Source organism: Colius striatus, chromosome 22 (assembly GCF_028858725.1).
Source record: "Colius striatus isolate bColStr4 chromosome 22, bColStr4.1.hap1, whole genome shotgun sequence".
Classification (NCBI taxonomy): Eukaryota; Metazoa; Chordata; class Aves; order Coliiformes; family Coliidae; genus Colius; species Colius striatus.
Genome location: NC_084780.1, coordinates 2,651,309 through 2,664,707, shown reverse-complemented (window position 1 = coordinate 2,664,707; position 13,399 = coordinate 2,651,309). Strand labels below are relative to the sequence as shown.

Below are 13,399 nucleotides of genomic sequence, written 5' to 3'. Positions count from 1 at the left end.
GTTGTGGGAGATGGTGTCCAAAGCCTTGCTGAAGTCAAGGTAGATGCCATCTGGATGTCAAATGAATGACATGTGATGGTTGCCAAGGCAAACCAGGAGAGGTCAGGAAGCAGCTGAACTTGAGCCAAGCCATGAACAAATAATTTTAATGGTTTTGTTTCAGCAGACCATAGTTTTCCAGGAGCTCCAGAGTCTCCTCTGTTTGCAGTTGGACAGATACAGTAAACACAACAAAGGTATGATACAACCCATCACAGCTGGCTTAAAAAACAAAACATACACAAAATATATAATACATTACAAAATGGATTTGTAACATTGTGGGACTGAGACAGCTCTAAAAATGGTGACTGGAACCTGGGAAGCTTTACAAAGTCTTTAAAAAAATAAAACAGTACTTCATGTGAAATTCATAAATACACTGGAGGAGAACAGAGGGGCTGCAGGAGCGGGGAGGGGGCTGAGAAAGTGTCTCTGGGATGGTGGCTGAACCCTGTCTGGGACCTTCAGGGACAGGGTGTGCGTGGGGTTGGGCAGGGAGGGAGGCACAGACCTGTCCAGTTAACAAAGAGCTTTGAGGCCAGCTGGGGCTGAGAGCAGGGCACTGGTGTGTGGCAGGCAGCTCTGGAGCTTTCCCTGCCAGAGTTGTAGGTGGGTGAGTAAAACAGAAGAAAGAAGAAAAAGAACCATGAAACAAACTTGCTACATCTGAGAACTCGGCTGGGCAGCCCCAGCACAGCCCTGGGATGGGGCTGCAGTGCCTTGCCCTGGATTGTTCCCCCTTTCCCACTCCCTGCTGCCTCCATCCAGCCCCACCACCCACCCTGCTTGAAGTCTCCATGTCTCAGCCCTTTCCTGAGCACTGGGGCTGTTCTTGCTCCTCCACACCCAGCAGCATCGAGCCCAAACCTGCCCCTGTCCCCCTGCCTGGGCTCCAGCGCCCCTCAAACCGCTCCTGTTTTCCCCCAGCACCTGGCTCTGCACCTCCCCCTGCCTTCAGTTCCCCCCCATCACAAGAAACCCAGCCAGCCCTGCCTTGGGCTCCCTGTCCACCTGCCAGCACCCTGCTCCATGCACAAGCAGACCCCTGTCCCTCTGCCTTGGCTTATTTCAGGCTGTAGTCCCAACAATAACTCTCAGCAGCCCCAGCCCCTGTCCTGGCATCCCTCCTGTCCTCTGTCCTCTTCTCTGTCCCCATCTCTGCCCACTTGCAGCCTGGCCCTGCACTGCACAGCGTGCTGCTCCCTGCAGTATCACCTCCCCAGCCACATCCCCTGGGATGGAGGAAGCTCCTGGAGGGGCTCCAGGGAGCAGCTGAAATCGAGTCAACGTCAAAAAAAGGCCAAAAAAAGAAGTTCAAAAGAAAAAAAGAAGTCAGAGAATGTACATATGCAAAAGTAAATGAGGCAAATCCACCCTCAGCTCACTGCTCCTCAGCAAGAAACCACAGGGGATAGGTGCAGCCTGGGTAACCCCCAAGTGCAAGCCCTGAAAGCAGAGTGCAGAGCTCAGGAGATCCCACTGCCACATACACACCAACCTCCAGCGAGCCCAGAACGATGCAGAAACCCCCTCAAAGCCTCCCCTGCACGAGGCAGCTCCCTGTGCCCAGCAGCTTGGCTGCACAGTCCCAACCCAGCAAACTCAGCTGCATCACCTCCTCTGGTCACCATCCCTGGGGGGTGGGAGGGGAGCAGGTCCCAGACACCACAGAGGGCACAGTCCTGGTGTCTTGTTTAAAAAAGTATTAAAAAGCACTTTAATAAAAGGGGAGAAGGGGAAAGAGCCATAAAAACCATGGTTTGCATCATCAGTGCCCTCCCAGCCATCAGTGCCCTGGTTCCCAGTGCCTCCAACATGGCATGGAGGAGCAGCCCAGGTGCCCTCCCAACCATCAGTGCCCTGGTTCCCAGTGCCCCCAGCATGGCATGGAGGAGCAGCCAAAATGCCCTCCCAACCATCAGTGCCACAGGCTCCCAGTGCCCCCAGCATGGCATGGAGAAGCAGCCCAGGTGCCCTCCCAACCATCAGTGCCACTGGTTCCCAGTGCCCCCAGCACGGCATGGAGAAGCAGCCCAGGTGCCCTCCCAACCATCAGTGCCCTGGTTCCCAGTGCCCCCAGCATGGCATGGAGGAGCAGCCCAGGTGCCCTCCCAACCATCAGTGCCACTGGTTCCCAGTGCCCCCAGCATGGCATGGAGGAGCAGCCCAGGTGCCCTCCCAACCATCAGTGCCCTGGTTCCCAGTGCCCCCAGCATGGCATGGAGGAGCAGCCAAAATGCCCTTCCAACCATCAGTGCCCTGGTTCCCAGTGCCCCCAGTATGGCATGGAGGAGCAGCCCAGGTGCCTTCCCAACCATCAGTGCCACTGGTTCCCAGTGCCCCCAGCATGGCATGGAGGAGCAGCCCAGGTGTCCTCCCAACCATCAGTGCCACTGGTTCCAGTGCCCCCAGCATGGCATGGAGGAGCAGCCCAGGTGTGTGTCCCCAGGGAGGCAGCAGCATCACCCCTCCCTGCTCCCACCCCAGCAGCTCCATGCCCACATCCCTGCTGCCCCGTCGGTGCCGTGCCCATCGGTTTCAGGCTGCAGCTGGTGCCATGCCCCATCTGTCTGAGGTCACAGCTGGTGCCATGCCAGCTCCTCCAGCCCATCCCTGCTCGTTGCCCTCCACTCAGGACCAGGCCCACGTCTGAGCAAGGAGGGAGGTGCCAGGAGGGGCTGTGTGCTCTGCCCCAGCATCCCGCTGCAGGCGCTGGCACGGCTCCCGCCTTCCTCAGCCACACCGAGGGCTGCTGCTCCCCCTCCAGCACCAGGCTCAGCTTTCCCTCTCCCTGCACTTCCTTCCTCATGCTTCTTCTTCCTTTTTTTTCTTTTTTTTTTCTTTAAATTTATTTAAAAAAAGAAAAAAAGAACCTGTTCCTAAGTAGAAAACATCAGTGAGCACAAGTCAGTCCTTTTTGGCTATTTTCTTCCTCCTCCTCCTCCTCCTCCTCTCTTCAAATGACTTCTCACAAGGCAATGGGCATGGGCAGCCTTCCTGCACGGTTTCCCTCCCCTCCCCTGCATGCCCCTCGTGCCCCTGCCCGTCCCTGAGGGCCCCTAGTCCTTGACCAACTTGTACACGTGGTGCTGGGCGCCGTGCTCGCTGGTGGACACCTCGAAAACAAAGGCTATGCAGAGCAGGGTTTCCTGGGTATCCCTGTTGGTAACAACCTGCAGCAGAGCAAAAAAAGCACATCAGGAAGGAGCTGTGCCCATGGGGAGACACTGGTACACTGCACAGCCTCAGCCCAGCCAGGTTAACTGCATGGTCAAAAACCTCACTTCATAGAATCCCAGCGTGGTGGGGGTGGGAAGGGCCCTGCAGAGCTCATCCAGCCCCAGCCCCTGCTACAGCAGGTTCTCCTGGCTCAGGGGGCACAGGAACGTGTCCAGGTGGGGTTGGAAACCTCCTGAGCAGGAGCCTCCACACCCTCCCTGGGCAGCCTGGGCCAGGGCTCCCTCACCTCAGCACCAAAGGACTTGCTCCTCCTGTGCCAGTGGCACTGTTTGTGTTCCATCAGCCCTTGTCCTGGCACTGGGCACTGCAGAAACAAGTGCTGCCCCATCCTCCTGACACCCTGTGATGGGTTTGTGGGGAGATGCTTGGTAACAGGGGGAGGGGGCTGCAGTGCTGCCCCCATAAAGAGTTCTTGGAGCTTTCCCCTGGCCCTGGCGTTTGCACCCACCTCCATCCTGGCTGGGCCACCCTGGCACCTCTGCCAGGTGAAATCTGTGTGGGAGGAGCTGGAAGGGAAAGGCATGATGCATGCAGAGCCCACAGTCAGGGAAGAGGGGCAGGAGCAGTGATGCAGGGCCAGAGACAGCGTTGCAGCCCATGGCCAGAGGCAGAGACCCCGTGACAGAGCAGGTGACAGGTCCTGGGTCAGAGGTGGGGCAGCAGTTTGGACCCAACCCGGAGGAAAGGAGCTGGAGCTGCAGAGTCCCAGCCCAACAGCCTGTGCAGGGCTGCCTGGTGTGTGGGACACCCTGAGCTGCAGCAAGGGAGGGCTGGTGAGGAGCACTGCTCCTCTGGAGTGAGGAGTGCCAAGAGATATCAGGAGAGAGCTGACTGCACCCCCCATTCCCTACCCCCACACTGCTAATGGAGGCAATGCCACTGTGCTCAGGGCTCTGAGCCAGGGAAGAGAGGAGAGGTGGGGGAAAGGGCATCTTAAAAAGCTGATTGTGCTTCCAGTATTCACCCTGCTCTGTGTTGTCCTCCTTTGGCTATTTCCTTTTGTTCTGTTTTCCTTGAAGGCAGATTAAACTCAGTTTTGCTTTGTTCCCCAGGCTGAGCAGTCTTGTCTGTTTTGTCCAGGACCAGAAGTGGCAATTGAGCCCTCCCTGTCCTTAGGGGATTCCCAAGATCTTCGGCTTATGGCTGATAGTGGTCTTTTGTTCCCAGATGGGCCTAAACCTCCACACATTACACCTTTTAAGTACTTGTGTTGATGAGGCTCCCCCTCAGCCTTTTCTCCTCCAGGCTGAACAGCCCCAGGGCCCACAGCCCTTCCTCCTCACACACAGGTTTCAGTGCCCTCAGCTCCTTGGTGGCCCTGCACTGGCCTCTCTGCAGCAGTTCCCTGTCCCTCTGCAGCTGGGGAGCCCAGAACTGGCCCCAGGACTCCAGATGAGGCCTCAGCAGCTATGGCAGAGCAGAGGGGGAGCAGAAGCTCCCTGGCCCTGTGCCCACACTCTCTTGCTGCCCCCAGGCTGCCATTGGCCTTGCCCACGAGGCCACGTTGCTGCTCATGGTCAGTTTATTCTCACCAGCACTGCCAGGTCTGTCTCCTGGAGCTGCTCTCCAGCAGGTCACCGCCAGCCTGTGCTGCTGCAGGGGGTTGTTCCTCCCCAGCTGCAGGACTCTGCCCTTGCCCTCAGTGAACCTCAGCAGGTATCTGGGGGTGTGCACGGGCAGCAGCCGGTGGGATGGTCCATGCTCCTGGTGGGAAGCATCTCCTGGCACAGGAGGGGAAGGTACCTGCAGGATGGTGAAATTCTCCAGGACGCTGTTCATCATGTACTTCTCAGGGAGGTGCTTGAGTTTGTGGATGAAGTTGATCATGTACTCGCACATGGGGGAGCGGTGGATGCGATACACGAACCGGCCGTTCTCCAGCCGCGCGTACTCTGTCTGCGGGGCAGAGCTGGGGTCAGGGACCAGCTGGGACACGCTGGGCATGTCCTCCCTGCCCCACACCATAGCACACCATGCATCCATGTGTCCTACACCCACTCCTGGGGCTTTCTCCAGCCTGGGACTCAATTCCCACCCCTTTCCCAAGGCAGCGGGGGTGTGGGACTCACCTCCACTTTCTCCACGACCTGCTTCCCAAAGGAGCACACCTTGGTGGAGACTGTGATAGTCATGTTCTCTGCACTGCTGTACTGGCTGCTGACACCATAGAAAGTCCCTGGCCCGTCCTGGATCGTGCTGTTCAGATCCGCCTGGAGGTGGGAGATGGTCCCGTCAGGTGCCATCACACCCACTTCTCGATGGGGGTGTGGGACAGCAGCTACAGAGCTGCCCAACCTCCAACAAGCCCACGGCTTGAGGACAACCCTCCCCATCCTCATTCCATCCTCATCCTCACCCCCATACTCATCCTTATGCCCATCCCCATCCTCATCCTCCTCATCCCCACCTCCATCCTCATCATCCTCATCCTCACCTTCATTCCCATCCCCATCCTCATCCCCATCCCCATCTTCACCATCCCCATCCTCATCCTCATCTCCATCTCCATTCCCATCCCCATCCTCATCCCATTCTCATCCCCATACTCATCCTTATGCCCATCCCCATCCTCATCCTCCTCATCCCCATCTCCACCCTCATCATCCTCATCCTCATCCTCACCTTCATTCCCATCCCCATCCTCATCCTCATCCCCATCCCCATCTTCACCATCCCCATCCTCATCTCCATCTTCATCCCCATCCCCATCTTCACCATCCCCATCTCCATCCCCATCTTCACCATCCCCATCCTCATCTCCATCTTCATCCCCATCCCCATCCTTATCCCATCCTCATCCTCATCCCCATACTCATCCTTATGCCCATCCCCATCCTCATCCTCCTCATCCCCATCTCCATCCTCATCATCCCCATCCTCCTCATCCTCACCTTCACTCCCATCCCCATCCTCCTCATCCTCATCCTCATCCCCATCCCCATCTTCACCATCCCCATCCTCATCCTCATCTCTATTCCCATCCCCATCCTCATCACCTTCCTCCCCATCCCCATCCTCACCTTCATCCCATCCCCATCCTCAACCTCAACCTCATCCTCATCCCCATCCCCATCCTCATCCTAATCCTCATTCTCACCTTCATGCCCATCCTCATCCTCATCTCCATCCTCATTTCCATCCCCATCCCCATCATCCTCATCCTCATCATCCTCATCCTCATCCTAATCCCCATCCTCATCCCCATCCTCATCCTCATCCTCACCCTCACCCTCATCCTCATACCCATCCCATCCTCATCCTCATCCCCATCCCCATCCCCATCCCATCCCATCCCATCCCATCCCCATCCCATCCCATCCCATCCCATCCCATCCCATCCCCATCCCCATCCCATCCCCATCCTCATCATCCTCATCCTCACCTTCATCCCATCCCATCCCCACCCCACGGCCGTACCCAGAACTTGACCAGGAAGAAGGAGTTCTGTGGCCCCCGCTCATAGAGCTCCTTGAGGCCGCCTTTCTTCTCGGGGAACTTGTCGTAGATCTGGCGGATGTCCACGGCCTCCAGCAGCGGGTCGCTGTACGAGGGGTTCGTCTGCCCGATGTGCACAAAGAGGTGTTTGCTGTACTGTAAGGGGGGGGAACCACACCACAGAGAGGTCAGATGACAGCAGGGTGCGGCAGGAGCAGGGCTGGGGGTGCCACAGGGGGGTCGTTACCGTCTCGGCGTCCCGGGGCACCTCCATGAAGGCCGAGTACTCGAGCAGCCGCAGCTTGGCCGAGGCGATGGTTCGGTCCTGCCACACCGGCACGGCCGAGGCGGCCGGGGGCAGCGGAGCCAAGGGCTCATAACCTGTGGGGGCAACGGGCTGAGGAGAGGGGGCAGCTGGGAGCCACAGCTCTGCCAGCCTCCCACACAGCCCTGCAGCTCCCAGCACCCATCCCAGGGCGGGGGGTGAAGCTTTGGCAGTGCTGGGACCGCTCCTGGGGGGGACACGGGCAGGGGCAGTGGGGTCCTGCTCACCCTGGGGCTTCTCACTGTGTTTACAGAACCCCAGCATGGTGGGGTGGGAAGGGCCCTGCAGAGCTCATCCAGCCCCAGCCCCTGCTCAGGCAGGTTCCCCTGGCTCAGGGGCACAGGAACGTGTCCAGGTGGGGTTGGAAACCTCCTGAGCAGGAGCCTCCACACCCTCCCTGGGCAGCCTGGGCCAGAGGAGAGTTAATGACAGGTTCCACAGTGCTGCTGTGCCATGTGGGGCTGAGGGGATGAGCCCACACACAGCTCCCTGCTTCAGCCCCCAGCTGTGCCATGGCATGGGCAGCACGACCCCAAAAGTACACAGAATGGTGGGGTGGGAAGGGCCCTGCAGAGCTCATCCAGCCCCTGCTACAGCAGCTACCCCTGGCTCAGGGGCACAGGAACGTGTCCAGGTGGGGTTGGAAACCTCCTGAGAAGGAGCCTCCACACCCTCCCTGGGCAGCCTGGGCCAGGGCTCCCTCCCCTCAGCACCAAAGGACTTGTTCCTCCTGTGCCAGTGGCACTGTTTGTGTCCCAGCTGGTGCCTGCCCATCAGCCCTTGTCCTGGCACTGGGCACTCCAGATAAACCAGGTTTTTCCCTGTTGGGGGCTGGGGAGGGGACTGCAGGTGGGTGGCACTGAGGGTGGGGGTGGAATAGGACACAGCAGGGGTGTAGGGTCCCCTGCAACGGGGCAGGGATGGCACTTACTGGCTAGTGACGGAGGCATGGGTGGCTGGATGGGGTAAGCTGGTTGTGCAAATGGTTTAATGCTGGAAAGCAAAGAGCATTGTTACATTAACAAAGATTGGGTTGCCCCAGCCCCTTGCCAAGGGGGATCCTGCCCAGCACAGCAGAGGGGTCTCGTACTTACTCCTGAGAGGGTCCAGGCTGTCCTGGGATAGGCCCACTCCAAAACTGGGGGAACAGCACAGGGAAGAGTCAGCAGCTTCTGATTCACCCCCCACTGCAAATTCCCCCCCACATCTACTGCAAAGTGCAGGGAGCCCCCAAAGCCCCCCCTTGCATTGCCACCAGGGCTGAGGGTGGCCGTCCAACATCATCCCCATGTCCCCTGTGTAGCTTCTGAATGGGGATCCGTGTCCTTCCCAGTCCCAGGGTGTCCCCACAGGAGGGGAGGTGGTGGTATAGGGCTGTCCTCACCCTGGGGGCAGCAGAGAAGACAGCCTGAGGAAGAGGAGGTGGGGGGCTGAGCTTGTTCTGCAGGACACTGGCCGACACGATCTGGGCAGAGGACATGGAAGCCATGCTCTGCAGAGCCTTGTCCTTGGAGACCTGGTCCTGGCAGGAGACAGAGAGGACAGGACAGAGATGTGAGTTACAGGGCTAGACTGAGACACTCCCCCCACCCCCAATCTGAATGTGACCAGCAGGTTTTGCAGAGCTGGGAGCTTACAGCACAGCCCAGTCAAGGGAGCAGGGCAGGGGGATGTGTGTCCCCCCTCCACCCCAAACTGTGCCACTGTTAATGCCTGAATCTTGCAAATATCCCCTGGGCAGGAGCAAATATCCCCTGGTCTGGAAGGTGTCCCTGCTCCCCCAGGCACTGGAGGGTTTAGCCCATCCCTGGGAGGGGCACGAATGGCAATGGGGAACACAAAAGGCATTTTGCAAAGCTGAGCTCAACTTACCAAGTTCATGGCCTGTTCACAAAAGAAGAAAAAACAAAGTTAGAGTGTGATGGAAAGCTGTGTGTGCAGCCCCCAGCCCTGCATCTCCCACCCCAGCTCAGCACCACAGCCTGGGTTGGGCACTGAGCCCCTCGTCCCAGCTGGGATGCACATGGTGGGTGCCAATGCTGCATCCCACGAGGAAAGGGATGCTAAAGCCTCCCACTATTGGAAGGGGTGAGTGTGGTGAGACAGCCCTGCACCTTTGTTGGCTTTTTCATGTCCTTCAACATCCTTTACAACCTCCCCAGCAGCCAGGAGCTCCTTAAAGCTTTGGGGACCAAAATGCCAGCACTGGGTTTGATGGTGGCCTCTGCTGCCTGCCTCAGTGCTGGAGACTCTGTGCAACCAGGGCATGGAGAGGAAGAGCTGCCCAGCTCCTGCCCTGCCTGGCACATGGCACTTGCACTGGGATGTCAGCACTGACTTGTCTATGGGCACTGCAATGGGCACAACCCCCTGCTGCTGTGTCTGCATTTACACAGAAGACCGACCATTTCTCCTTCTCCCTTTGGCTCTGGAGCTTGCAGCAGCACTGAGCAGGAAGGGAGGGCTCTCAGGTGTTGCCCCAGGGCTGGGGGTGTGCTGGGCCAACCACACACCCTCTGTTTTCCCTCTGAAAACGTCCTCAGGGATCAATCCCTTCATTTCTTTCACCTGGGGCAGGGCAGGAGCGGGGACGTGCAGCCACACGCCAGGCACAGCCCCAACAGGCACGTGGCTGCAGCTGAACACAGGTATTGCTCAGGGAAGGGAGTTTCCATTCAGCAGGACAAGCACTGGCTGAGGGCAGAGGGCTGCCTGCACCTGGCTGTGCCTCCAAGTATGGCTGGGAAAGGATGTTTTGCATCCACAGAGCGTTGCTGAGGGGGATCTCTGCACCAGCCTCCTGCAGGCAGCGTGGCCCAGGATGGAGAGAGCACAACCCCATCAGCCCCTTGGCATCACTCCTGCCTCTGCCTCCTCTTTGCCCTGCCCTGTTTGACACAGAAACCCTTTTGTATTCGATTTTCCTTTATTTTACTGTTATTTTCTTGCAAAGGCTCCTGCTGCTGCTGCCCCTGCTGCCCCCCCCCCCCCCGGCTGCCCCTCCTGGGGCTGGGACCTGGGTTGAAGATGTGTAAGATCACAGGAACCTGCCAGACTAAGTTTTGGCTGTGGGCAGCCTGCTCACAGGGGATGGGGGTTCCTGCTGCAGGGGCTGGGAAGGCACAGCTTGGTGGGCTCCCAGGTAGCATGAGCTGGAGCTCCTTAGAGCTTTGGGGACCAAAATGGGTTCGATGGTGGCCTCTGCTGCCAGCCTCAGTGCTGGAGACTGACACAGCACCTGGAACAGGGGCACAGTGACACAGGGAGCTGGTGATGCTTTTGGGACCTTGAGGTCATGGCAGGGGGCTGAAAGGTTTTCAGGGCTCTCAGACCTTCGGTGGGGCAGCGAGTCCCTCCTGGATCCTGCCCAAGGAGATGCCCCCACTGTGATTCACCCAGCAGGGTTGATTAACCCAGCCAGCCCAGCCTGCAGGCAGCTGTCCCCAAGGGATGGCTGTGCAGTGGGGACTGCTCTGTCCTCCACCTCGTGCTGGGGGGGTCTGACCTGAGCAGGGCTCAGTCCCTCAGCAGTGCCCCTGCTCCTGTGCCCTCCCCTCTCCCCCCATCGCCGTCCCGCCGCGGCCGCGGAGCTTGGTATGAGCGGTTAGGGAAGGGTTAGTCGGGCTCCAGTTTGGAGGAAGAAAGGAAAGAAAAGCCAACTAGAGAAGAGAGGATGATGCAGTTTTTCCTCACTCAGCTCCGTTGGCCCCTGGAACCACAGGCTGCCCTGGCACTGCCAGGCCCTCCCCAGCAGCACGGCCCCAGGACTGCTGCCCACCCCCATCCCTCACGTGTCACCTGGGCTGTACTTAGACCCTGGTGCGTCACAAGCCACTGGGCTGGCAGCCTGCAGGGACCCTTCTGACCCCCCTCAACCCTGCTCACATCCCCCTGGCACCTGCCACAGGCAGGGCCAAGCCTCAGGGGGCTCCTCCCCATCCCGGGAGACGGCCCAAAAGCACAGCCCTGGAGCATCCCTGGAGGATCATTTCCCTGCGGATCACTGGAGCATCACTGAAGGATCAAGTCCCTCATTTCCCCACGACTGAGTCCTTGCCTGGGCAAAAAAAGGGAAAGGATTTGGCAGCCAGGTTCAGCCTCCTGGCTGAGGGAAGGACCCAGCTGCCTCCTCCTTGCACTTCTCCCTGGGCACTCCACAGCACGCCTCTGCAAACCAGCCGGTCCCAGGAGCCGAGGGAGAGGGCAGGGGAAAAAAACCCCACCACAAAGGAGAGGCACTGAAGGCAAGCAAAGCAGCACAGGGCAGAGCTGAGGGGTTAGTGGTGAGCAGGGGGGGCCAGGCGGGGCTGGGGGCGCCGGGGCGAGCGTTACCTTCAGCTTGGACTGAATCTCACGAGATTTCCGCCGGGCAAGAACCTGCAAGTGGCTAGAGACCTGCAGAGAGAGAGCAGAAGGAGAGGGGGAACAGCAGAGCCGTCAACCAGAGGAAAGGAGGAGGAGGAAGAAGGAGAGGAGGCTGCCCATGCTCACAGAGACACCGCCGAGGACACCTGGGCAAGGGCACCGACGTACCTTGATGCCAACCTGGTACTCCCGCACCTTCTTCCGAGCTAGAACCTGGATGTGGCTGGACACCTAGAGCCCGCCACGCCACACGGAAAGGAAAACACAGAGCGTGAAGATGGGCTCCCCCCACGGGCTGGGACGCTGTCCCCCAGGGAAGACAGCACAGCCAAGGCTGGGGAGGTGATGCTCCTGGAGCTGCTGAGGCTCCTGCATCCAGCACGAGCTGCAGGGAGCAGAGTCGGGGGGAGGGACTCCGGCGTCGGGCTGATGGATGGTGGGTTGTGACCTTCCCCAGCTGGGGGGAAGCTCCTCAGAGTGAAGCTGCTGCAGTTGAGGGTCTGTGTTTATCATCTCCTGGGGTTGGCCAGATAGACAGACCCCACCCCTGGGCCCCTGCATGTGGTGCTGAGGATGTGGTCTCGCTGCTTTGGGGTGTCCCTGGGTTACCCCAGGTGGGGCTGCAGCAAGACTGCTGGCCCCAAGGGAGAGCCAGGAGAGAGAGGCTCATGCCCCCAGAGCTCCTGCTCATTGTGCAGGTGTCAGAGAATCACAGAATGGTGGGGGTTGGGTCCTTTAGAGATCATCTAGTCCAACCCTCCCTGCCAAAGCAGGTCCCACCTAGATCAGGTCACACAGGAACAGGATCAGATCACACAGGTGTGAAAGGTAAGAAGATGGTTATGGGTTTTCTTTTGTGTCTGGACCCCTCTAAGAGCAGAAAAGAGGCTGATGTACAGGCTGAAAAGACACAATATGGCCCCAAGAAGTGTGGGAGTCCCTGCACCCACAGGCACCAGGGCTGGTTTTGGCAAGATCCTTCTCCCACTGGCACCAGGCTGCCCAAGAAGGGATGCCAGGCTGGCCAAGACAGCTCTGCACAGAAGGGACAATGCAACACACCCTCTCCCCTTGCCTTTTGAGTCCTCCCAGAGCACTGCTTTCACTCAGCACATCCTACCCCCGAGTCAAGGGGGGCCACGGAGTCACTTTAGGTAGGAAATAAAGCACTGCTCAGCTCTGCTGTGAACAGAGGGGCTGTGGCTGGTCCCTGCGCCCTCTCCCTCCAGTGTGAGTCCTGGACAGATGCTCCTGGGCACCAGTGTGCCTCCGTCCCGGGGTCTCAAGGCACAGGACAGCCCCAGCATCTGTGTGCTCCTGCCCCAAAGCCATCCATGCCCCCATGGAGGGAGATGCCAGCAGCTCTGCCAGGTCAGGCAGTGTGGCTCCCAGCCAGGGGTCACCACTGAGAGGAGGGAAGAGCCACTGGACATGTCCCATCGAGGGCTGCAGCAGCCTGTCCTCACACAGGTTTGGTCTCTGACCCTGGGGTCCAACAGGGATGGATGTGACTCTGGGGGCACTGCTGCATCCTCCACTGTGTGCTGCCTGCCCTGGAATCCCACCCTGCCCCTGTGAGTGAGCTCAGGGCAAGGGCTCTGGGGTACCTCCAGGCCTCCCAGCACAGACCCACATGGCCTGTCCCCTGGTTGGGGCAGAGGTCCTTTGCTCTTAGCCTGGGGGAGCTCTGGGGGTGCCTTCACCGTGGTGTAAAACCCACCAGGGGACAAAGGTGGGAAGGGTCTCTGGATCCAGTTGGAGCAGCAGAGATGCAAGCTGCTGCATACAGATGTACACACTGCTTGGATGGAGTCTTCAAGGGCTCCTGGCACATGCAGGGTAAACCCCAGCCAGGCAGGGAGGGGTGGCTGGATGCTCTGAGCCCCCACACCCCAAATTTCAGGGCATCTCCTCGCAGAGAATGAGGGTTCTTGCAGCAACAGTGGCTCCAGGAGGGGATGCAAAGGCCAGGCAACACAGCTGGACACCCAC

The 13,399-nt window shown here is 59.1% G+C and overlaps 1 protein-coding gene across 1 annotated transcript in view; it reads right to left on the bottom strand.

Annotated features, from left to right (window-relative positions):
* Positions 1-130: 130 nt before the first annotated feature.
* The window catches only part of TEAD3 (TEA domain transcription factor 3), a 30,319-nt gene continuing 17,050 nt past the window's right edge, over positions 131-13,399 (bottom strand). Inside the window, exons 4-14 of the mRNA XM_062013577.1 lie at positions 11,576-11,638; positions 11,375-11,437; positions 8,915-8,926; positions 8,427-8,564; positions 8,137-8,180; positions 7,974-8,035; positions 6,965-7,098; positions 6,700-6,873; positions 5,352-5,492; positions 5,026-5,178; positions 131-3,215 (exon numbers count right to left, since the gene is read on the bottom strand). Of these exons, the coding sequence (XP_061869561.1) occupies positions 3,102-3,215; positions 5,026-5,178; positions 5,352-5,492; positions 6,700-6,873; positions 6,965-7,098; positions 7,974-8,035; positions 8,137-8,180; positions 8,427-8,564; positions 8,915-8,926; positions 11,375-11,437; positions 11,576-11,638 (1,098 nt within the window). The 3' untranslated portion in view covers positions 131-3,101. The remainder of the gene's footprint in view (positions 3,216-5,025; positions 5,179-5,351; positions 5,493-6,699; positions 6,874-6,964; positions 7,099-7,973; positions 8,036-8,136; positions 8,181-8,426; positions 8,565-8,914; positions 8,927-11,374; positions 11,438-11,575; positions 11,639-13,399) is intronic.